Source organism: Pygocentrus nattereri, chromosome 19 (assembly GCF_015220715.1).
Source record: "Pygocentrus nattereri isolate fPygNat1 chromosome 19, fPygNat1.pri, whole genome shotgun sequence".
Classification (NCBI taxonomy): Eukaryota; Metazoa; Chordata; class Actinopteri; order Characiformes; family Serrasalmidae; genus Pygocentrus; species Pygocentrus nattereri.
Window position 1 is genome coordinate 22,223,741 of NC_051229.1, and position 25,383 is coordinate 22,249,123.

At 38.8% G+C, this 25,383-nt stretch overlaps 1 protein-coding gene and 2 non-coding genes across 3 annotated transcripts; all 3 read left to right on the plus strand.

The window, feature by feature from the left end:
- Positions 1-710: 710 nt before the first annotated feature.
- Positions 711-24,982, plus strand: ncapd2 (non-SMC condensin I complex, subunit D2). The gene is made up of 32 exons (XM_017699182.2): positions 711-818; positions 1,534-1,653; positions 3,468-3,543; positions 3,682-3,740; positions 3,825-4,000; positions 4,738-4,883; positions 5,182-5,309; positions 6,053-6,176; positions 6,412-6,559; positions 7,036-7,233; positions 7,325-7,459; positions 8,230-8,317; positions 8,811-9,006; positions 11,604-11,722; positions 12,514-12,729; positions 13,208-13,382; positions 13,766-13,850; positions 14,350-14,486; positions 15,137-15,269; positions 15,577-15,652; positions 15,753-15,953; positions 16,485-16,645; positions 17,546-17,654; positions 17,918-18,041; positions 18,992-19,147; positions 19,298-19,475; positions 20,475-20,569; positions 20,644-20,724; positions 20,923-21,106; positions 21,464-21,620; positions 21,804-21,914; positions 24,363-24,982. The coding sequence occupies exons 2-32, from the start codon at positions 1,536-1,538 to the stop codon at positions 24,440-24,442; spliced, it is 4,170 nt and encodes a 1,389-aa protein (XP_017554671.2). The 5' UTR covers positions 711-818; positions 1,534-1,535; the 3' UTR covers positions 24,443-24,982.
- Positions 4,192-4,489, plus strand: LOC119261669. Its single transcript, XR_005129160.1, has one exon. It is a non-coding gene; the product is annotated as a small nucleolar RNA U85 (small nucleolar RNA).
- On the plus strand, positions 8,368-8,659 carry LOC119261668. Its single transcript, XR_005129159.1, has one exon. It is a non-coding gene; the product is annotated as a small nucleolar RNA U85 (small nucleolar RNA).
- Positions 24,983-25,383: the final 401 nt, after the last annotated feature.

A 25,383-nucleotide genomic window follows, 5' to 3' on the forward strand; every position in this document is an offset into this window, starting at 1 on the left:
GCTCAACCCTACTGATGTTGGAGACAGTGTTTTAGCTTAGAGATTAAGTTTTGGCCTAAAGTATACACTTAGAAGCAATTCATGGTAGGAGAGATACACACAGGGCATTGTAAAGCAAACTAGTCCCTAAACGAAAACATATTTGTCCAGATTTCCAGTGGAATTGGCGTTTAAATGGTTAAAGTGTGCAAAAATCTTATTTAAAATACAAAAATTTTATACATTATTATTTTTATTATTATTAGTTCTGCCATAGTTTTTAATGGATGCAATTCATGACAATTACAACACATCACTACAGCACATATTGCCACAATATTACTACTACTACTACTACTACTACTACTAATAATAATAATAATAATAATAATAAGTCAAATACAGTAAAACAAAGAAATAATTAAAATGAATAATTAATACAAAATAATTTAAACAAAATCGTATCACAATTATAACCAGACATTGGGGGACTCAAAACGTGTTGCAAAGCTCCGGGTATTTCTTATCATTTATAATCCAGATATAATCCAATGCTCTATTTCTATTTTAAGCACCTACATTTTTTAATTCAGTTTGGAAATTTGGTTTCATCACTAAAATATTTTGCGGTTAAAATAAAACGATGAACATTTTCTACTTTTATTATGGTTGGGTAGGCGGGCTGATGACGTACTTCCTTTGGCGCGCGAGTTGGTGGATTCAAAGCTTGTTGTTGAGCCGTTAGAGCGGCGGGTCTGACAGACACACCGACGCCCCGCGGGTTAAGACGCAGAGGAGCGTGATATGTGTTAGTTATTTCTCTGGAGGCGATTATAGCGGTATGTTGTGTTCGATTTAGTGGATTTTGGAAGTTTTGCTTCCCTGTGTGAGTTTATAAGCCAACGTTTGGTAGCTAATCGGCTAACGCGACTTGGCGTTCGCAGTCAAACGTTGAACATAAAGCTAGCTAGGTTAGCTAACTAGCGTAGCTGAGTCGATTTTATTTTTTAATGTTAGCGGTGCTGATACTGATTTACCGAAATAGCCGTTAAATACACGTTCTTAAGTTGACTAAGCTGCGTTTGGTTATTATTTTGTTATTATTATATAGCGTGTGTCATGTGCTAGCTTGCTAACAACGTGCAGGTAAGTTAGTCATTTCCCAGAGCTGAGAACTTAAATTAGGCCAAACGACGAAACTCACGTTACTAACGGAGTCTTTCCTCCTGCCTGAACTTAACTATACCACTAACGGAAAAATCTTTCTTCGCGAGTTGTACTAACGTTACCTCATTTAGATAAGATGGTCACATTGCTATGTAGGTTAACGTTAGTGAACCTATAGGTTATCTACCTAGCTAGCTGTTTTAACAGCTTGATGTTCTACTGTGGTGTTTGAACAAACGACGAATATTACGTTAAGTTACAGTAAGTTAGTCGTCATTTCTGTTTCTGGATGAGTGGGAATGCTGTTTTGTTTTGGAGTCTTGTTTCAGAGCCGTTAAGTTGTAGTTAGTTAGCTCAGTTGTCTGTTTTTTTGTTCTATGTTGGCAGACATGTCGTGGGATTTCGTTGTTCCAGTTTCTTTGGATGACCTGTTAAAATCAGGAGCTATCAACCAGTATGTGGTACAGGATGTGCTGTCTCCTAAACAACTGCCCTCTCATCTCAGCAGTAAGTATATAGTATGGATTAGGAAACATGTTATTTCTTATCTGTTCCCGCTGCTCCTTTTTTTTTAGGTTTTTATGTGTGATTTCGTTTTCTTATTGTGTATAGCCTGACCTGTTTTGTAGAAAAAAGTAGCTGTTGATGGACTAATGCTATGTGTAGTGGCAGGCATATAAAGGCATGTAGTGTCACATATAAAAATATTTAGTTTAGTTTCTGTATGACGTAAAGTGCATATTGTCACTGTCAGGACAAAACCTTATATCTTTAAGTACAGTTTCTCCCTAATTTAAGTTGTGTAAACATATAATGATGAATGGACATGCTTGAATAGTCCCGGATTGTTTGGAATCAAGTATTGTTACATTAACTTCCGCTAAGAATGAAAAACATTTTTTCCGTTATATGCCAAAATACCATTTTAGGTATAATAAGTTTTGTTTCAACAGTGATGAAATGGTGCTATTTTGTTCTGAGTGTTGTAGAATGTACTCATCCATTACTGAAGATGATCAAATGTACACTTGCATTCAAAATGATTCAACCCCCATTTAATATTGCTGGTTTTTAAATCACTGCTAGTCCGTGAAGCTACAAAACTTTGCTACAACACAATTAAGCCTTTGGAAATGCTATTATGACAGTTTGCTTCAGCTTTGAATACATAAATCCCACCTGTACTGGTGTTTGAGCTCAGGAGCAAAGAAAATGGAGCAACACAAAAGCTCAGAGAATAAAATATTTCATTGAACCTAAAAAAAAAAAAAAAGACAGCTACAATATTTATTTTGCTGCTGCAAGAACTGGCATTCTTATGTTTGACTGGCATCATGGGTTTGTTGACGTACCAGGCAAGAATGTGTTGTCCTCAGTTATCATTCTTTTTCGTGCCTTGGTTGTGGGATTATTTTATTTAATCTAATTGGACTTTCCAGTGAGACGTTTACATTTACAGCATTTAGCAGACGCTCTTATCCAGAGCGACTTACAAGAAGTGCTTTGTCAATCTAGAGAAAGTATCTTTGCTAGTTACCAATAGCTTAGAGAAAAAGACAGTCTTGAGCTCAGATACTGCTAGAAACAAATATGTCACTGCAGACACCAAGAGAAAAAGAAACAGAGTTGAACGCAGAACTCTGTGCCATTCAATGCAATACAATAAGATACAATACAATAAATAAAATAAGTGCAGCTGAGACTGTAATCCCAATGATGCATCCAATTCAACCAATGATTGGTTCAGGGATCAGTCCTGGAATGTCCTTGAGTGGTCCCTGGATTTAAATCCTGTTGAATATTTTTGCTGGAATTTAAAGAAAGCTGTGGTGGCACAGAAACCAAGATTCATTAATGAGCTGGGAGATTTTGGATGTGAGAAATGGGCAAAGATTTCAGTAGAAAGGTGTCAAAAACTTGTTAGCACCTATTGGAAGTGTTAATTGTAGTATATAAAGTGATTTTATTTATTGATTGATTTGCACATGGACATTCATTCATTTACAGTAAACTCAACTTTGTTTACAAAATCACTTGAACATATAGTAATAAACCTTTTTTAATGGTTTGCTAAAGTCTTGCTTGGAAGAATTTCATCAAATTGAAAAAAAAAAAAAGCCTTGCACTTTGAGGGTTGAATAATTTTGAGTGAGACTGTGGGTAAGTTATCGATCAGTATGTGTGTGTGATTTATTTTTTATATATATAAACGAAACCAATCATATAAGCACCTTAAACATGGCCATACACAATTGCCTAAAATAACCCAACACAAGCCTGAAGTTCATTACAGGATGTCTTTGTCCTTTTTCCTGACTCAGGCTTTAAAGCTGCTTTGAGGAGCCAGGGCCCAGTCTGCATACTGGAACATTTTGACACCATGTACAGTGTTCTACAGTGAGTACCTCCATTATTCATTATCCTCTATTTTATATTGCATCTAATTGCAATATATAGCTGTTGTTTCTGTTGCTGAAGTTGGCTTTTTATTTCCTCTGGCTTTGTTTAATGTCTGCTTGACCTTCACTTTTAAAGGCATTGTCGCACAGTGGATTTGGCTTTAAAAGAGGACACCCTGGAGTTTCTCATACAAGGTTGGTTTCGTGACTGAAATTTCCTCTGTCGTAATACAATGGATAGATTTCTATGGTTCACCACTTATTCCTGTGTGTTTTCAGTGGTCAGGGGCCTGTCTGTCTCTCTGCCGTCCCTCCTCATGTCCGGCACTTTGTCAGCAGCAGATCGCAAACAGCAACTGAATGCAGTCAAAATGAGTGTGTTTCTGCTCTGTAAACTGACAGAGAACCTGGAGAGTGACTCATGCAGGGAGAGCATTGTCACCGCTCCCAGCAAGGTACAGTGCTGGCATTGTTAGAAATTGTTATTTAATAATGAAAGGCTAGTGAGGACCAGTTAGTTTGGTTGTACTTGAATAATCCTAGCTGGCTTTGGTGTATTGCTTGCAATGTTGGCAGTCATTTGAAATTGTGTCTTTCAGCCTGTTGCACATTGGTACATCAATTGTATGTCGTTTTGGGGAAAGATGCCCAGTGATGAGACTATGGCACGCATGAGTTGAATGACTGAGAGATTGTGTTCTTGTGCTCACTGATTGGTGGGTAATCTTGATTGAGCAGTGGAGATTGGCTGCTCAGTTGTAAGGGCCCACCTAAAGTACACCTAGTGACCAATCAGAGTGCTGCCTTCTCCCAAAGAAATGGGTTCTGGGAAGTGATTGGTAACTTACAGCGTGTCTCTGTGTGTGTGTCAGTCAGTGAGTGCAGAGTCACTTTTCTCTTTGAGTCACACAGCTTTGAACTTGTTCTTTGGTAATCTGAGGGCAGTTAACCACTGGCAGAAAATTACCTCTTGACTGTGTGATGCAGCTCATGTATCTTGACTGTGGTGCAACACAGAACAGCATACCTAGGGCAGATGTCCAGTGTTGCAGGCCTAAGTGGAGTTTAAGTGACTGTCACAGTAAATTTGTTTAAGCATGTCAGTGTTAAATTGTCTTTTTTATTTTTTAGCTATTTCTACAGCAAAGCAAAGCTGAAATAAATGTAATTGAAACTTGTTTGTGTGTTACAGGGCCGAAAAAAGGAGAAGGCATCTGGTAAGGGTTTGCAGCAGTGGGACAGTGAGAGAGAAACAGTGCTGCAATGCCTGACGCAGCTGCTCCAGCTGGATATCCGCTCTCTTTGGAATCTCTCTCTGGTGGAGGAAGAGTTTGTCAGGTGTGTCTCTAAGCCTTCTCACACTTTTACAATGAGGTGTTTTTTTTTTTTTTTTTGTTTTTTTTTTTTTTTTTTTTGTTTTCCCCCTCTATCTACTACCCATAGGCCGTCAGCTTAACTCACCAGATATACATCTTTATTATTCACCAATTTTGTCAACATCTTCTTATTGATGGCAATTATTAAATTGCTGGTTGGTTTGTTTTTGTCATCTTTATCTTGTTTTTTTTTTCTCTCTTCAAACAATGATGACTGTTTAGTCTGGAATTGTGCATTTTTTTTTTTCTCTCTCGTGTAGTTGTGTGACCTTTTGTTGTTACAAGCTGTTGGAGAATCCCACTATCGGTCACATGAAGAACAAACCCACACGTGATGCCATCATCCACGTGCTGGGAGTGATGGTAAAGAAATATAACCACATGCTCGGTTAGTAAACATGCACTCACATCCATAATAACACCATTGTACACAGTGCTTGGGTTTGTAGCATGCGGGAACGCACTTGGAAGGTTAAGGTCAAGTTTATAAACATTAGTTTATTGGCAGCGACTACACAATGCAATATGCATCACAAAAGGTGCAGTGATTCAACACCAGAGGTACAGACAATTTTGCCAGTATTAATCTTGAAGTAGACTTCATAAACATTACTAAGGATAATATAATACAGAAGAAAGTGTTAATGATATTTTTAATAGTTTTTTTTTTATCTCTGTGTGTGTGTGTGTGTGTGTGTGTGTGTGTGTATATGTATATATAATTTTAAAACTACTGTATCAATTAGTTAGTAAATAATGTTGAGGAAGCTCTTAAGGACTTGAGTGTAATTCACACCAGTGTACTGGCCAGAGCACAATTAATATAAAGCACGATTACATCAATCCACATAGCATCTCAGAGAGCTAATCGCAGAAATATGATTCATTTCTAGCTTGAATGTTCTTTAACAGTAGTTACGCTCACTTTCATGTTCTTTCACTATTCATGTGTGAAACTGTGTAGCAGTGTATATAAAACACAAAACCCTAACCAATAGAGCACAGGTTTGCCATGAGCTAAAAGTTACTGCACTTAAAAGTACTCATAAATACTGGTATAGATAGCATCATTAGATACATATATAGGCATGGTTTACCAAACGTGTTTTGTGTGGTATGTCTGTGTTGCAGGAGCATGTGTAAAGGTGATTCAGTTGCTGCAGCACTTCGAACAGCTTTCCTCGGTGTGTGCACAGGCGGTTTCAGCTTGGAGTTCTGAATATGGAGTCAAGGCCATTGTAGGAGAGATTATGAGGTAAAATGTGCTTTCTGCTGTAATCCTTCAAATGACTGTGCAGGAATCAGCATTCTAAATGCCACAGAGGTTTCTTTTCTTTCTTTTCTTTTTTATTTATTTATTTTTTTAAACAAACACTATTCATGCCAAAAAAGTAGCATAGCAAGAATTTGCTTATGTTTGATTTTTGTGAAATTTGTCCTGAGATGCATGTGTTGTGATATTCATTGTATATTGTGTGCTTGTGTTCCAGAGAGATTGGACAGAAGACCAGTGATGAGCTGGCCAGAGAGGGCTCTGGAGTGAAGGCCTTCTCTAGTTTCCTGTCTGAACTCAGTACTCTAGTTCCTGAAGCCATGATCCCAAACATCAGTGTGCTCCTTACACACCTGGAGGGAGAGGTAAGCATAGAAAAATGATTACCAACATCATTTAATTGCTCACAGGCATAGAGGGAGGGGTAAAGAGAGGCAAAGGCTGTTATGCTCAACATCCGCTGCACTTAGACACTTAAATGAAGAATTAAAACTTGCATGTGTACATCTTTCTGTGAATGTGCGCGCTGGGTGAGAGTTCTTCTGCATTGGTCTTGGCTGGTAATCTTGAGTGCAGTGGAGTTTTACTGTTTTGTAAGGGCCTGCCTATAGACATACAGCTCTCCTCCTTTCAACTCTTTTGTAAAGAAAAGCAGGAGAGAGTGCTGCCATTATGTGGGTGAGCGTTCATATGTGTATGTGTTTGCAAGTAGATTCTCAGTTCTCTGAACTATCCAGCATGCTTTGAACTTTATCTTCAGTAATCTAAGGGTGAGCTTTCAGTGAATGTGTTTCTGGTGACAGTATGATGGGAGGATTAATTAGAATTAATTTTTTCTCAGAGTGCGAGTATGCGTGTAGCAGTTTGTGAGGTGTTGGGGGAGGTGCTGGTACGCGTGTTAAGTGGTGATAAGCTGGACGATTCTGGCCGAGCAGATCGGGATCGTTTCCTTGACACGCTTCAGGAGCACATTCACGACGCACACTCTCATGTAAGGGCTCGGGTGCTGCAGGTGTACAGCCGAATTGTCAACAGCAAGGTATGTGTCCGTGTTCTGAAAATAAAACACTTTCTGTGTTTTGGAAGCAACACAGTCATTCTGTCTCTTGCTCACTCTCTCTTTCTCTCAGGCTTTGCCGTTATGTAGATACACTGAAGTGATGGAGTTGGCTGTTGGTCGTCTTGGTGATAAATCAGTCCTTGTGTGTAAGAGTGCCATCCAGCTGCTGGCTGCCTTCATCGCTCATAATCCATACAGCTGTAAGGTAAACTCTAAGCATGTACTGATTTGTTTGTTTTTTTTTTTTTAAATCTTCATCTACACTGTGGTGCATTGATCTGATCTGAATGATTGAGTTGCATCGGATTTGAAACATTGTAATCGTTTATAAATGATCATAATTATATTCAGTAGTTTTCACTTCTTTGTTGCCAAAACTAAAGACAAACTTCTTGAGTTGGGGTGTTACAATTATTACCTACCAAATGCAATTATTTAAGCTGCCCAGAATTTTTTTCTACAGTTGTTAGCTTTCACAATCACATTTACTTCGTAACAAACAGGATGATAACTGGGTGCTTTTCATCTGTTAGGTTGAGGTAAATATGAGAACGTCATTTCTTATGAGTACAACGAAAGGTTTGACTTCTGTATCACATAGGAGAGCAGTAGTGAATTATGCCTGTTTTATAGAGCTCAGTCTATGTAAGTAGCCAAGAAGCAAGATTCCTTTGATGGTTTCATATAATGAATAAAGAAAAGACAAATCTTTAACAGTAATTATATGTATGTCAGTTAATCAGCTAAAATTATTACTGACACAATGTGCCTGTTTTGAGCTGTGTAAAAAATCCTCTTTAAATTCTTGCACATACTGTAGTTCTGAATCGTCCAAAAAAAAAAAAACCAGAATCAAATCAAATCTCATGGTGAAACCAAGTACCGATATCCTGTCAGCCTACTGATATTGTCTGATGTGGCTACTGAAGTTAACTCCTTCTCTCATCTGTAAGTAATGTTGAGTTTCTGATTCAGCTGAGCAGTGTGGACTTAAAGAAGCCTCTTGAAAAAGAAACGGCCAAACTCAAAGAGATGAGAGAGAACATGAGTGAGAAAGCACCAGGTACATACCTTTTTGTCTGTTTAATTCTTTACTTGGTGCTAGTGCATGTTGCCCAGTGATGATACCAAGGCGAATGTGAGCTCACTGGATGAGAGTCTGAGTTTTTCTGTGCTCCAATTTGGCTGGTAATCTTGACAGGGCAGTGGAGATTGGCTGCTTTGTTGTAAGGGCCTGCCTACAGTCACAAAGCTCCGCCCCTCAGACTCTCCTTCAGAGAAATGTAGGGGAGAAAGTGGGAGGTGCTGATAGTGTGAGTGCGTGTGTGCGTGTGCGGACACAGATTCTCAGGCCCTCTGTTGTATTCAGTCAGCTATGAACTCTATCTTTGGTAATCTGAGGGTGCAGACCAGTTCAGTGATTTTTTTTTTTTTTTTTTTTTTTTTTTTTTTTTTTTGTGTGTTTTATTCGCATAGATAAAACCATTACCATTTACATTTTGATTCTTTTCCTACCATCTTCCTGATTTAATGTTTAACACCATATCTTGTGTCAGTTGCTGTAATCTCAGCAGCTGATCTATGGGCTGCAATGGAGCCGGAGGTTTCGCACACAGTCCGATCTCACTTGGAGGCTGGAAGTGATGCAGAAAGGGAGGAGGATGATGAAGAGGAGGAGGAGGGTGTACAGGACAGGAGTGACCGAGACACTGCTATCCAAATTGCCCAGTACCTCAGACATAATAAATATAGGTAACATATCAGATATTTAAACTACATGGAAAAGGGCAGGGAACAATTTTGTTGATTGTTCTTACATTAGGGCTGCAACAGACGACTAATTACTGAAATGAATAATCATTTGGACCCTTTTAAATTTAGCTTGTGGTTGTTTTTAGGCATTTGCTAACTAACAATGAAGACAATAAAGATGAGTAACATTCAAAAATTCACTGTTTAAACTTTCCTGCTAGTACAAAAGACAAAAAAGTAAAACTCCAGTGTTTCTCCTGTTAAAAAAAAAAAGTATAACCAAGGATTTGCAAAGTAGCAGCAATTAAATATAACAAAACTAAATACGTTTTCCTTTAATCAAGCAAATAAAAGAAATTTAAACAGTGCAGTCTGTGCTCTGTGCATTCTGCCGTCTGTCTACATTTGCTCCAACAAAATTTTACAACTACAGATCTTTAATTGAAACAAGTCAAGCCCGTGTTTCTCTCTGTGCTCCTGTAAGATTCTCGCTTTCCTCTGAGAGCAGATACTCCCCTCTGCAGGGAAATGTTAAAATGTCCCTAGTGAGCGCAAGGAAGATGTGTAATGACGTCACAAACGAATCGACTACTAAATTACTTGCCAACTAATTGTCGATTTTAGTCGAAAAATCAATGCACCCCTATCTTGCATGCAAACCTCTATCTATAGAAGGGAAAAGTTTTGAGAGAGAATTTCTCCTCTCCCCCAAACACAGCAGAAGTTTGTGGTAATTTTTCAGCCAATCCAGAGATGAAGTTTTTGATGAAGTGAATGGAATTTAACTGATTTAACTTTAAACAGCTAAAATGCTGCTTATGTGATGTAGCCCTGCTTACTGCTGCTGCAGCTGCTCACATCAAGCAGTCTCTGTCTTTGTACAAAATGCCAGCGATTTCTGTAATATTTCGGTTTTCAAAGTTCTTGTGAGCAGTGAATTTGAATTTGCAACAAAGATCTTGACTGAAATAGATTTTTTGAATTTTTTTTTTTTTCTTTTTTTTTTCCCCTTCTTCTTCTTCTTTTGTGGGCTGTGGGCAACAGTCTGCAAATTGCATTGCAAATTAGGCGTCCAAGCAGTATGCGGCTTCTATTTCTAATAGATTTGGGATATATTATAAAGATATCTATCTACCAAAATTTGTGTGCAAGTACGAGTGGATCAGATGCAGCAGTGTAGCTGGAGTTTTTAAACACTTTTTCTCACTGTCTGTTGGGCAATATCTAAAAGTAATTAGTGTAATATTTTCTAATTGAAAATGATTATTTCTAATTGAAAATATGATTATTAATATTAATTTATATTTATTGCTTATTGAAACATTTACTACAAATGTTTAACAACCCACCTACTTTATTAGTTTTATTGTTGAGATGGGACAAAATGGATCTTATGATTTGGGTTGTCTGCCTCTAATAGACGATAATGCAAACAAGATTATGAGCTTCTTCTAAAACTTCAGGCTACAATTGGTTTTTAAACCCATGGGCCCTGCGCTTTCCACATTTAAAAATAATGCGTTTTCTGTTGATAGTTTTCACAGTTCGGCTAACCACAGGAAAACTTAAGCTATACAGGAAATACTGCGAACATCACACGCAATAGGCCTATTATGACGGTATGACGGTGTTTTAATAGTAAAAGTGAGAAACATTTTGTGTATATTATTCAGTACTATTCATTAACTTTTTCTGAGAACACCAGCCGTAGACGAGGGTCAAAAGAGCTTTCTTTCCAGGTTAGAAGTAACATAGCTGCTCTAGAGTAGTATCCAGTCACTTAAGCTTGTTTTATTTTTTTCTTAATTTTTTACTGCAGATGGATTGTTAAGACTGCTAATGTTACATCAGGGAGGACCACACAGCTTCTCAACAGCCCATGCTTTTGTGTTAATGCTTAGTTCAGGAAGAGAGCATCTGTTTTATCCCTGGCAGCTGTGCAAGTTAGAGGTAGCAAGGCATATGTGAGGTCAAGACTGGAGCTTAATACGGCCTTCAATAAAGCTCAATGATTTGTGTGGAAACAGCTGCGTCTTCTATAGTGTAAAACACTAAGCTGTTTAACAGTAATTAGGCCTCTCTAGTTCTCTGTCTGTTCTTTACCCAAAATGCTGATTAATTGGTTTTTGCACATCGGCATGAAGATCGCAGTCAGTCATCCAGTGCCTGGATATTTTTGGTTAGTGGTGTATTCTCAGTCCGGCAGTGACAATAGGTGATTAAAAACTACAGCAGCACTGAAGTGTCTAATCCACTCGTGCTAGCACAGCATACACTAACACCACCACCATGTCAGTGCCACTGCAGTCCAACCTGTTATGTGGTAGTCCTGGTTGTTTGAAGAAAAGGGTGATAAGGGTCTAACAAAGTATGCAGGGAAACAGATGGGCTGCAGTCTGTAATTGTAAAACTACAAAGTGCTCCTATATGATAAGTGGAGCTTTTACAATACATAATGAGTGTAGGAACAAGCAGATGTTCCTTGTAAAATGACGTGTTTGTGTGTGTAGTACAGTAAGCAACAGTTTTTGTGTGTTATTGATTTTATTATTTGAAACTCTTCTGTGAATTGCACAAATGTTTGTGTCTGTTTTTAGGCAAGCTGTTTGCCTGTGTGCGCGAGCCCACGGTCTTTATCCTGAGTCTCCGTTCTTCTCCGCCTTGTCGGATATTAACCAAGACACTCTTCTCAGCACACTTGCTTCTCTCTTCAAAGGTAACAGCATGGGAGTGAGTACAAAAGCGTCCATGTATTAGCGGCCTTGAGCCTTGAATGCTAGACTTGAAATAAAATTTTATTTGGTTTATTCTAGCATTCAAAAAGCACTAATACAGGGAGATGCACTCGATAGAGTATTCTGTTGTAACTCCCGTTGGGATGAAGCAATCTGAACCAAAAAAATATGTATATATAATCGATTGCATTACATGCGATGCTGGAAGTTATGTTTTCTGACAGGCACCTGAAATGTAACTACCACTGTCCGGTGCCTACCTCATCGCTCCAAGGAGGGGCATCCCGGCTTGTTCGAGCTCCATATACTGTGCACCTTGCACATTGTTTAGATTGCTACGTCCTAGAGAGAGAGTTATTACAGAATATTCAGGGCCCCTTTTGAGTGAATTTCCCTGTGTATATCATTTTCTGATTCAAACAGATCAATCTAAAATACAGCTTCAGACTTTTGTTTGATAGTAGTCTAGACTATACATGTGGACCAGAGGTCATTGGTTAGAACTTGCTGTTGATAATTTAAAGTGTTTTTATTTATTTTTTTAGTGCTTGTGTAGGAGAACGCAGATGTTCTGTCTCCATACAAAATGTTATCTTCTGAATAATTGTACTTCGCACTAATCACAAGGGTTAGGATTAGGATTTGGTTTAAGGTTATGACTACAAGATATTTACTTCAGTGTGTTCAGATGCTTCACTACTGCTTCTTTACTCATATGTTGTGTGACTGCACAGTTTCAGGAGCTCTGACTGTAATTTCTTACCTGTCCAAGGTCCTGAGGAGAACCAGGCATCAGAGCCCGTAGCGAGTGATCAGCCTCCCACACCACAGAAGGAAGGAGGAAAAGCAGCAGATGAGGGGAAGGAAAATGAACTGAAAAAGCAGGAGATGTTGGTTCAGTACCTCAAAGATACAGAGAGCTTTGCCCTGCAGGTGGAGAGAGCCATTGCTGTCATTAACAACATGCTTTACTGGAAAACCACTACAGGTAATTTAGTTATTATATTTCTAGCAAAAAGCACTACAAATTATTAGTTAATAATATGCTCTTTTGGAATACTTAATGTGACTAGTTTTGTTGTACACTTCATGAGAGAAAACATGTATTTATACACACACATGCCTGCATATTGGCGGGGGGGAGGACACTATGTGGCCTGAAAGATTATGTGGCACTTTTTAAATATTTTACCCTCCCCCCCTCCCCCATTTGCTCTAAAATTAGCATAAAAACGTAATTTATGTTTGTCCTCTATAGCACGTTCACTTATTTTTATTTAGAAACCCAACAAAACGTGTATTGTGTCTGGGGTGTTCAAACTTTTACATACAACTGGATAGATAGAAATTAGCAGACTCTGACTTTTTAAAGTAAAAATGCTTTAAAATTCTCTTATATGGGTATGTTGGCATGTATAAACACTCAAAGTAGCTTTCTGAAACTATATCTTTTCTGTCCTAACCAGTGGTTCAGGAGGCAGTGCAGTTCTGTGTTACTGCACGCGAGTTCAGCGTAGCAGACTCCGTGTGTGGGGTAAGGAAGATGTTGCCTTTGGTCTGGTCCACTGATGCTGCAGTCAAAGATGCTGTGGTACAGGCATATAGACGCCTCTACCTCAACCCTCAGGGGGACAGCACTAGGTGGGTGAGACTTGCCTCTCAGTCTGTCTGTTTTCTCATGTATGTGATCTCTATCATTTGCAAGGGTGTGTTTGTCTGATTAAGAAACTACCGTCTCTCAAATGAGAGTATGCTCTACCTCACTGGTCTCCAACCCTGGTCCTGGCGAGTTAAGTTCTGACCTGTATCCAGTAAGTGGCTCCACCGCTTACCCAACTATAATACATCTGAATCAAGGAAATCAGACTTGGGAAGAGGCTAATTAGCTGGAGCAGATGTGTGGTTGTAGCTATATTCTGCAAGAAGGTATCTCTCCAGAACAGGGGGTTAGAGACCACATAGACCATTGTAGAACAGTGCCATAAACAGTGCCCACCCCCATTTTTCTGTCTACTTCTGACTAGAGCCAAGGCCCAGACTCTTGTGGAGAGTCTTTCTGAGTTGATGGTTGATGCCTCATTGGGAACCATCCAGTGCCTGGAAGAAATAGTGAGTAACTGGTTTACTTACTAGGATGCACACATCATGGTTAGAAAACCTCAGAGTACCGATGTTGTGTGTTGTTGTTTTTTTTGTTTTGTTTTGTTTTGTTTTGTCCCCCCCCCCCCCCCTTGAATGTTGTTTATAAAGATTAATGTCCTCAAATCTTCAAATCTTGGTTGTGGAGTTACGTTCTGCTACAAACCTTCCCTGCTTTAGAACACCTCTTGAACCCTAGGTTTGTTATTCAGGTATTAATACGTATTGATCAGTAACTGCTATGAATTTGGTAACTACTATAAAACTAATATAAAAGCTAATTATGGGCATAGATATGGCCATTTATATCTGGTAAGCTGAGTGTGAGAATGGAACTAAGAACCTGAGAGTCCTGTACCAGGATTGGGAAATGCTCAAAATAAAGCACACAGCTAAAGGTACATCAGGTATTGTTTGAGGCACGGCACTGCACTGCAGTTTCACACCATGCTCTCTGATCTGTCTCTAGGTGCAAGAGTTTTTCAGCAATGAGAATGCCTTGCAGGCATCTGTGGTGCAGGTTTTGTGGGAGAGATTTTCAGGGAAGAGGGAGACCTCTGCACTGCATAAGAGAGCTGCAGTCCTGCTGCTGGGCATGGCAGCACGGTAAGATGCAGACCTTAAAAATGCTATTAACTGCAATGCAAAAATGACTTTTCAGTGATCCTAAATTACTGGAGGTCACTTCAGTGTCCTCAAGTACAGCTCTATCCAGCTCAAATCCAACAGAGAAGATGCATATGACCAACAGGGTGCCAATCAAAATGGCTGATGTTATTTTTGTAAGACAATTCTTTTAAAACTGATTTGTAAAGCCATTTATAGCCATGTGCATCATAATTTTTGCATGTTCACAGTGGGCCTCATTCACAAACTGTTCAGAAGAAATGATCTTAACCCCCTTAGGCCGTTTTCACTTTTAAGATTTTGACATTCCCCAATGTTTTGTGACGTGTTTCTTAGGTAAGACCAGCTCTATGCGCACTCAAGAGCACAAAGGTGTTAACAATATGTTAGGAGTCTGACTTTTTCTTAGGATGTTCTCATGAACAAATTTAAGAAAAAAACATGGCAAGATATTGGTGAATGAGGCCCATTGAATCTTGAATGTTATTCCCTTTGATGCCTCACTTTACAATCACATTTGCACACCACTGTGAAAAATGCCCATAAATTTCACTCAAAATGAGTCCCTTGTACTTTATTCTCCTTGATATTTCTAGCATGTTTATTAATTTGTCTGTCTGTTCGTGCAGTGCTGAAAGGGAGGTGGTGCTCAGCAACTTGGACACACTCTGCTCTGTGGCACTGGGAGAGAAGGTGACTGAAGATTACCTGTTGGCAAGAGACACAGTCATCACGATCACTAATATTACTGACCATGTCAGAGTAAGTATATGCAGCACCTGCAAAATGAAGAATTCTAGAGTGACATAGGCTGAAAGCATTATCAGTCTGTGCCTGTAGTACTACCAGTTAATCTGGATTTTCATGATGTAAATTGGTGAAAAATTTAACTAAACAACTTTCTCATTACCTCAGATGTGGTCAACCAGTAAGACGTTTGTTGTCCTAAGTGTAGAAGTGTATACCTTACTAAAAAAAAAGCATTGGGCAAACTCCTTGAAGTTCTTAAGCAATCTTAAAAAGACTTGTTTTTCAGTTACTCATGACTTTTCCCTGGTTTGTGTTTCAGCAATCTAAAGGAGTTCCTTTCAGGCTGCCTGTGGATCATCATCTTTTCAGCTGTCTGACACAGGCCATTGCTGATGGTATGCTATATGCTTATGCACCCATCTGATATCGGTTTGTTTAAAATCTTAACCTTAGGAATACTGTATAGACAGTGATTTTTTTCCCTGTCCTGTATAGGAGTGGTTTTGTCTGACCCCCACTGGCAGACTTTCATGGAGCAGGCCATTCGTCTCATCTATTTTCTGGCTGAGTCACCTGACAAACTATGTGCCCGGCTTCTTCAGCGGTCCGCTCGACTCCTGTTGGAGCAGGTTACGGAGGGTGGGGAGCCCAACCAGTCACAGATGTCAGAAGGGTCTCAGGACTCTGAGCAGCAAGGTAAAGCAGAGACATGGTTTTCCTCAGGGGTGTTCTATTCTTGGCCTATTTGTTTCTGTTGTTTTAATCATCTAGAATTGGTTTGAGATTTTAGCCACAGTTTGGAGATGAGGGGACCTTCAACATTTTGTAAAAGCTTGGTCATTCCAGAGGTTAGGTGTTCCACCCCACCTGATCCAGCTAGATGAGTTCTATATTCTAGAACCAGCTCATTAAAAAAAGGTTTGAGCCAGGTCTACAAGATGATCATGACAGGGGTAGACATGGTGAAATAGAGCATCACTCAAGATACTATTTTATCAATATGTGAAAATGGTGAGCATATTTTATAAGTTGGTTTTGTGGAAGTGCAGACAGTTTCCAAGATCAACCGAGAAAAGCTTTTTGTGACATGATTTATTAAGATAATAATAATAATTGCCCTCCCTTAGATCATAGTTAAGCACACCCTATAGTAGTATTACAGCTTCAGGAGTGATCTCTCAAAAGGGGAAAGACTTTATTTCTCTCTGAACTTTGTCGTGTGTGTAGTGTGTTGTGTGAGTTTGGCCCAGCTGTTGTCTCTGTGTGGAGCTGTGGCCTTCTGGCAGGTGTCTCACCTAGAGAGGAGTGTGAGTACTGAGCTTCGGAGAAGGAGAGGAGAGAAGGAGGAGAAAGAGGAAAAAGAGAAAGGACCTGTTGGCAAGAACAAGGTTGGTTTATTGGTTTACTTATTTATTTGTTTTTTTTTTTTTTAGTCAAATTATTGGGATTTTTTTTTGGGGGGGGGGGGGGTAAACCCTTTTGGAACGTAACTAGTTTTATGGGAAGGTGGGTTAATATACATTTTGCTGGAATATCTCACATTTTAGTCCTTTCAGAGTACACCAAGGTGCTGCCTTATCAGTAAACATTGTAAACATTCTGTAGAACAAGCAGTAAAACCCTAGGCTAACCCCATATTGATTAAAAACACAATCCTATTCTATAGGACTGTGGGTTACCAAGAACTTGATATGATATATGTGTCATGATACAGGGGTTACAGTTCAGTACATTGCATTATATTGTGATGCTGTGAGCAGGGCTGTATATATTGTTTTTTTTTTTTTTTTTTAATCAAATTTTACAGAAAACTGAAAGTAAGATTACTGGTCTGAACTGCTCTCGGAAAGCGCTTGCGCATACACTTAGAAAAAAAATCACAGTGCATCCAACGAGAAAATAAAACACGGTAGCACACAAACATTGAGACCTATTCATATGATTTTACTGTTGCAAGTGCCCCCTAGGGCTTGTCAGGTTCATGTGTTTAAAATACTGTATGTTCCAGGCAAAACATTACCAGTATTACATAGGGGAGAGGTTTTACACTTTAATTTTTTGTATTTAAAAAAAAAAAAGGCCACATATAGATGATTGTGGAATGCCATGCTTTGCCCTATTCCTAGTCATCAGCTCTTAATCGTGTGGTGTGACTATTAGCACACGCTAACATTAAACGTTAAAAGCCGGAGTTTCACAGGGTTTTTTTTTTTTTTTTGTATCACAGAAGCATATTTAAATTCATAACACCTGAAGTCCTCACTAATAACTTGTACATCCTGCTATAGGATGCCAATGACAGCTGTGTAGAGGAGGAGCTTGGGCTGACTGGGGCCTCAGCAGAGGACACAGAGGCAGAGTTCATCCGGAAAATCTGTGAAACAGAGTTGTTGGCTGGTGAGTACAGTTTTTTTTTTTTTTTTTTTTTTTTTTTTTTTTTTTTTTTTTTTTCCTTAAATATAGGGACTTGTTTTATATGATCCTTATAATGTGACAGTATTGATGAATATTATATGATCCCTTTAAATACAGTACCTGTTCACCTGGCATTTATATCTAGTAATTTAATTTATTAATGTACATCATGATTGATCACTTCTACTGCTGTGGTAAAACTTTTGCTTCTATTTAATATGGTCTTCCTCCCTATGCATGTAAAGATGGGAACATGCTAAGTGTGTTCCTGCCTTTGCTGGTGAAGGTCTGCAGTTCTCCTGGACGATACTCTCACACACAGCTCACCACTGCTGCCTGCCTTGCTCTTTCCCAGTATATGATGATCAGGTAAAAGGAAAAAAAGACACTTGTATGACTGTAGTTTAGTGCTGAGGTCACCAGTCTTATCTACAAGGTCTCTGTGGCTGCAGGTTTTCATTCCAGTCAAGCAAAAGCACATCACATTCTACCTGTTGAATCAGTGGGTCTGTCTTCAAAAATTGACTAGTTATGTTCTTCTGCTTGGTTGGGGTGAAAACCTCCACACTCGCCCTTTGCACAAAAGACTAGGGATCCTTGCTTCGGTGTAACATGAGGTGCCTTCATATCTACCTTGTTTGAAACAAACAACAAACAGAACTGTGGTCTGCCAAAATTCATAGTACATGCTATTCACTGTTTTTATTTCCTTTTTTTGCTTTGTTTGGTTTTCTCCATCTGAGAGAGAGTAACTGCTTTACTTATAGGTGGCCAAGCCTCAGGATCTTTCTTTTCAATGATCCTAACTGTAACCATTGATCAATGACTAATACATTTTGCACAATGGAAAAGTAAAACATTTTACATTGACTGACTGCACTAAGACTGTGAACATGAGTTCAATTTAAAGGACTTATTTTACATTCATCACAACAATATTTGTATATTTTATTTAGATTTAAAATTGTTTGGTTAAATTATCTGTATTGTAATCCATTTATAAATAAATGAATGAATTACAGACAGGCAGACACATGGCCCACAGGACAAAAACCTCTTGTTTTGAAGTTAAAATAAATAGGTCTTTGTGTCCCTGTCAAACTTTTGACCAATCAGAGAATGCAAAGAACACACATTTGTGTTATGTGGTGCACTTCAGCCAGTCTGAAACATGTCAGAAAACTCAAACTGGTGTTTGAGTTATATTACATGGTTGGCAATTACTGTTTTAATTATAATTAAATGTTCTTTGTTCCTGATTTTATTTTTTTATTTATTTACCCCCCCCCCCCCCTTTTCCTCTCCCTCCGTCTTACCAGTCCAACAGTATGCAAGGATAATATCCGTCTACTCTTCACCGTGTTGGAGAAATCATCTCTCCCAGTTGTCAGAGCAAACACCATCATTGCCCTTGGAGACCTGACTGTTCGTTTTCCCAACATTCTGGAACCATGGACTCCCAACCTGTATGCCAGGTACTGTGGTTACCTTGCCTAACAAAGTCAGGTCGGGACCGGCATATAGGTCTGTCTGTGCTTGGCTGCCTGAATGCCTAATGTACAAGCCATTCTAAGATGCTAGAAGCAACCACCATACAACACATTGGTAATTTGGTGTCTGTGCAGGTTGTGCGACGAAAATGCATCAGTACGTCTGACTGCCATCACAGTTCTGACCCAGCTGGTGCTGAAGGATGTTATGAAAGTCAAAGGTCAAGTCAGCGAGGTTGCGGTGCTCCTGCTTGATCCTGAGCCACACATCACCAGCCTGGCGCTCAACTTCTTCAATGAGCTCTCTGCAAAGGTAGCTAAATAATTCATCAGCCTGGCTTATAAATCTGATAATCAAATGCTTTTAAGTTGCTAGTGACATTGGGCTGTATTACAGACATAACTCTCAAATCTTATCTATTCCATCACCATGACAAATTTAGTTAGGACTGAGTTTAGGATAGCAGCGGTAACAGAATAACGGTTCTTAAGTTAATTACCTTATCTCCAGACAAAAAAACAATATTACAGAAGCATTCTAACTTGACAGCATCCTAACTGTAGGACAGGTTTGCTCAGTCCTGGCCCTGGAGATCTACCACTTTGGAGAGTCCAGATCCAAAACACCTGGGTCTCATATTCCAATGGCCCTGAAGGCCTTCGTTACCTGGAGAAGATGTGTTAGGTTGTGGTTGGAGGTAATCTCTGCAATGTGGTAGCACTCCAGGACCAGGATTGAGCACCCTTGCTCTAAAATAATCCCAGCGGTGTCCTAGCTTCAGTTTTATCCATCTGTTTCTACTGTTGACTGTGTAGCTGATTAACTTGACCTTTTTGTTTGTTATTTTGATTGTGTTTACATTTCAGCTGTGGACATGTATCTGTTACCAAGTAAATGAATATAACAATTCACCTTGTAGTTTAGGATTAGCTAACTTGATAAGGTGCTGCAAAATAATAACTACATTTAAAAAATGCTGTGTAATGCAAATTGGTGAAAATTATCTTGAGCTTTCATATTTTAGGACTAAACAGGACATTTCTTTAACACAGCCCAGAGTAAGATTTTTCACTAAACTGGGAAATCAGTACAAGAAAGTACTTGGGTACAATTTTATGACTGTGTATGAACAACAAAACACTATTTAAAACAATTTGAAATCTGGGTGCACAGCTAAATTGTGAGATGATGCATAATTAAAGAATAAACATGTTACTCAGAACTTGTTTATTGTGGGGAGAAATCTTTATCCACATTAAACACAAAGGGATAAAAAGAGAAGTGTATTCATTCAAATATTTTCTCTTTCAGGATAATGCCATCTACAACCTGTTGCCAGACATTATCAGCCGATTGTCAGATCCAGAGAGAGGGATGAAAGAAGAGGATTTCAACACCATTATGAAGTGAGTGTTCTTTTGATATCTGGCATTTGTAGTCAGTAAACTATTTACTTAAATTGTTAAATTATCTCTTACAGGCAGCTCTTCTCCTACATCACCAAAGAAAGACAGACAGAGAGTTTGGTGGAGAAGCTCTGTCAGCGTTTCAGAACTGCAAAGTGAGAAACTAAATTATTCACCTCCTTTGTCACCATATTGTTCATACGTGTGTGACTCAAGTTTGTTTCATTTTAAACAAGAGATTTTGATTTTAAAAAAAAATAAAAATTCTTTTACATTTTTATCTTTTTAAAGCTACTGAGCCAAAGCAATAATTGTTCATTCTCTCTCCCTGTTTCTTTCTCTGTATCTATCAGGACAGAGCGTCAGTGGGCAGATTTGGCTGTCTCTCTGTCCCTGCTCTCAATGTGTGAGCGGGGCTTTAAGAAGCTGCAGGAGTGCTGGGATTGCTACAGTGACAAGCTTGCTGAAGATGCAGTGTACCAGCCTCTGCTCTCAATCATGGCCAAACTCCGCCGCAGAGCAAAGCCCCAGTTTAAGGTACTATATGCAACGTGTATACACACACACACACACACACACTTCAGTCGTTCAGTTGCTAATTTCTTGTCTTGTTCAAGATGCACCTGATGGAACCTAAGCAATAATTTTCACCTAAAATTTAATATAAAATGTTGATATTTATATTAGTGTATATAATAACCAGTTTTATTTATTTATAAACATTCGGTTTCCCCAAAAACGCAACCATTTATTCCCAGCCCTGAATGTTGATTTTTGACAGCCCTAACCAGAACTAAAGTAAATGGTTTTTCAGTAATCAATGAAAATCGCTCTGTAGAAAGTAGTCAGTTTGTTTGTGACGTATTGTCTCATTGTTTATCCTTTGCCATGCAGGCTCAGGTGGAGGAGTTTGAGAAGAAGCTAACAGTTGTGCACACTAAAGGTCTGGAGAATGTTGAAAATGAGGAGCGAGAACAGCAGCTAGAAGAACAGACACACAGTGAGAAAGCACAGACACCACTTCCCAAGAGCGCTCGCAGACCAACACGAGGTAACTCCCTAACCTATGCTTTTTCTCATGGTCTCTCTGCCTAATCTACATTCACTCTTGCGCTCATAAAGACTCAACTGCTCGCAGACCTAACAGAGAAACATCAGCACCTAGAGAAGCTCATAATTTGTACTGTGTTCACATTGAGAACTAACATTCTGCCTCTCTCCCCCACTATCTTAGGGCGTGGGAAGTCAAGAATGGATGAAAGTGACTTGGTGACTCCTAAAAAGTCTCGTGCTCGCTCCAAAAAAATTATTACCTTCAGCAGTGACGAGGGAGAAGACGAAGAAGGTGAGCCTGCACTCCTACCCTTTCACAGCCATTTTAGTCTTTGACAGTTTAAGATGTAGCTTTTACTTTTGAAGATGTATTATTTGCTCAGAGGTTGAGGCTGATTACACAATCACTTCTTGGTGGTCTCTGAGTCTGATCTAGAAATCTTGACTTCTATTCTGGTTTTATTTGTGGTCATGTTTTCTTTACTTCGTGAGTATGAAACTCAGTCACAATCTTCACTTAACTCCGCTTTTTAATAATTATATTTAACAGACATGCAGTATTCAAAAAAGGTTAGGGATATTTGGCTTTCAGGAGCTGGAGCTGGAGCATTGTTGTGCATGAAGATGAAATTAGGCCTGTGCTGTTCATGCAGGAGCACAATGACTGGATTAATGATGCTATTCAAATAGCATGGGTTTGTCACTGTACCATTCACAAAGTGTAGGGCAGTTCTGTATTGACTAGACACACCTGCCCACACTGTGACACCACCACCACCTTGCCGTTAAGCTCCTTGTTAGAGAACAGCAAGTTGTGCAAAAGGTACTGAAAAGTCTGTGAAGAGGAGCTACGGTGTCCTCATAACGCACTCGAATCAAAATCAGACCTGACAAGCATCTCTGTTCATTATTTAATCAGTCTAACTTCTAAAAATCCACCAGACGACATCATGGAGCTGTTAGTTACTTGTGGAATAACACGACCTGTATCTACTAGATTTATTTTGTTCGTGCACAAATTAAAAAAACAATGTTCCTTTAAAAATAAAACAACCACATTTAAAAGAAAGCGAGACATGATCACAAATTAAAAAACTTATCCACAAAGTAAAGAAAATGTGTGCACAATTGAACATTAAAAGAAATGTGAGGACAAAATTTTGAATGTGGGAATGAAATCATGATCATGGATAAAAGAAAATGTATGTTTACTGCAAAATGTTTACTCAAATTATTTATTTTATTTTTTTAACCTCTGGGCCTCCGCTTGTCCGTCATGATTTCTACATTAAAAGTCTCTTTTCTAGTCTCACTTTTATAAGCTGATGGTCTGTAGCCTCCTCAGACACCCAAGCATTGATTTTTTTTTTTTTTTTTTTTTTTTTTTTCTTTTTTTTTTTTTTTTTTTTTTTTTTTCTTTTAAACTGTTTTCAAGAAGCCACTGACTTTTAAAAGGAGGGTGTTTTTAAACATTTTAATCTGGGGTACATTTGAGGAAAATGTTGCAAAATTATAACCATGGGTTCTAAAGGTTAGAGAAGGTTAGAGTTTTCTCACTATGACTTTAATTTTCTCATTGTGAAGTTTAGGCTGCATTTCATGTTGGTCTGTAACATGCATTTAGTAGTTATTTAATATATAAACAGGAAATGAATCATTTTCTAAGGTTACTATGGACTGTAGGTGATAATCCTGCCTCATAACACTGATCCAGCTCATAACAGGCTTGAAAATTGCATGATGAGCTGGATCAGATGAGGTTCAGTATAGTTGAAGCTGTGCAGGGCAGGACCAAAGTTAAACATACTGTCTGTAATTAAGACACAATACCACTGAGAGTTTCAGCTTTATCCCATTTTACTAAAGTCAACCTTGGCCAGTAGTCCAGAAGAGCATAACTGGGATTGGTTAGGATGGCCCCCCCCTCTCCCTCATTACTCAGCATGATGCTAGCCATTGCATTAGCAGAAGTTTAAAAAGTTGGTTTCATGTGCTAGACTTTACCCTTCCAGCTTGGGGAAGGTTTGCTGGTTGAATTTTTGCATGAAAACTGCCTCAAATTTAGAATAGAGGGGTGAAGAAAACATTACAGGTTGAATATTTGTTTAGAAGTTCTCCAAATTTACTCCAAAACTCTGAGCAAGCATGTCAGTAGGAGGCAGCCATTTTCGAATTTTGAACTCTCACTACCAGTAATGCTGTGACGCAGCTCAGAGCCCGGACTGCTGGCGTATGTAGTATGTGTTTAGCTCACGTAGTTATCTGGAACATTGCTGCTAACACTGTTTACACTGTTTACTCAAGTTTTACTACCTGAGTAACTGCTGTTTGTTTATCTGACTGCGTGACTCACAGCATGTTTAATATCTCTGCACCTTATTCTCACCGTCTCATGTCCAGAAATGTGTTGTCAGTGCTGCACTGTCCTGTCTGTTTACTGTGTCTCTTTAATTTATCATATTTATTGTATTGTTTCTAGCTTTTTTTTTTTTTTTGTCTGCACGTTTGCACTTTGTACTTTTTATTCGTTGTTGCACCGTGTTGTTCCCGGAGGAACGTAATTTCACTCCCCTGTGTACTTGTACATAAATGGAATAACAACAAAAGCATCTTGACTTGACTTGACTAGTGATGTCAGATACAAGTATAAATAGTGCTTTAACAACCTGAGGGTTAAAGTAGTTGATCATTAATCATTTTGATTGGGTTTCATTCTCTATGTGGGCTTCTTTCTTTCTAGATGCTGTCATGACGGAGAATGAAACACCAAAAGTGACCACGCCCATCTCCCGTACCCGCCGCACTCGTCTTCGCCACTGACCCAACTTTTTTTTTCTGCCCTGTTTTTTTACTGTTTTTATCCTTTCTTTTTAGTTTCTTTCACTGTCAGGAGTAATTTTTTCCCCCTGCTTTTATTAAATCTTTCCTTTCATTTTTTTATCTGATTTATCAAAGTATTTTAAGTTGTCTTAAGTTGTATAGACACAGCACTTTTTATAACTTCTCTATACCAAGCTAATTCACATTTTTATTAAATTTGTTTTTGGAGCATTTAAAAATAGTTTGGTTCTGTTGTGTCATCATGTATAGCCAAGCTGTTTAAAACACAAGAATACGATTTCATGCTCTGCGGCTTCCCTTGAGTTATTGTGCAAGATGTTACAGTGAATTTACAGTGATGGGTCTTCATTGGCCTTTCAGTCTAGTCCAGGGCTTAGTCCTAGGCTTTATCCATTTTTATCACCTCTTGGCATGTACTGGGTTTACTTCTTGTAAGATTCTAAAATAATAGTTTACAATGAATTCGATTAACTAGTGAAAAGGGACACTTTGTGGAAATAAAATGCTAAACTTTTGTAACTTGTGGTGTTTTTTGTTTTGTTCACCCTCCCCCCCTCCTCCTATGTGATGAAGTGCTATAAGACTTGACTGGCTTTTGCCCAAGAATAGGTTACTGATCAGGCCAGGGTTCAGGGGCCTCTGACTGTCATGGGTCATGGCGGAGCCATCAACAGCAAGAAGGGACCTGAGACAGCTCAAAGATGGAACAATCCACTCCATATCCAAAAAATTAGATAAAGACCGATGCATGTTCATGAGCTCTGCTCTGACTGCAGCTAACCTGCTGTGGGTGAATGTACGGTATGTAAACAGGTGGGTTTTCATGATGTCACAAAAACAATGAATTCAGAACGGGTTGTTTTTGCAGCTTAGTTTCCATATATGGACTGGTTTTCAATCCTAAGCAAATGTGCAGAACT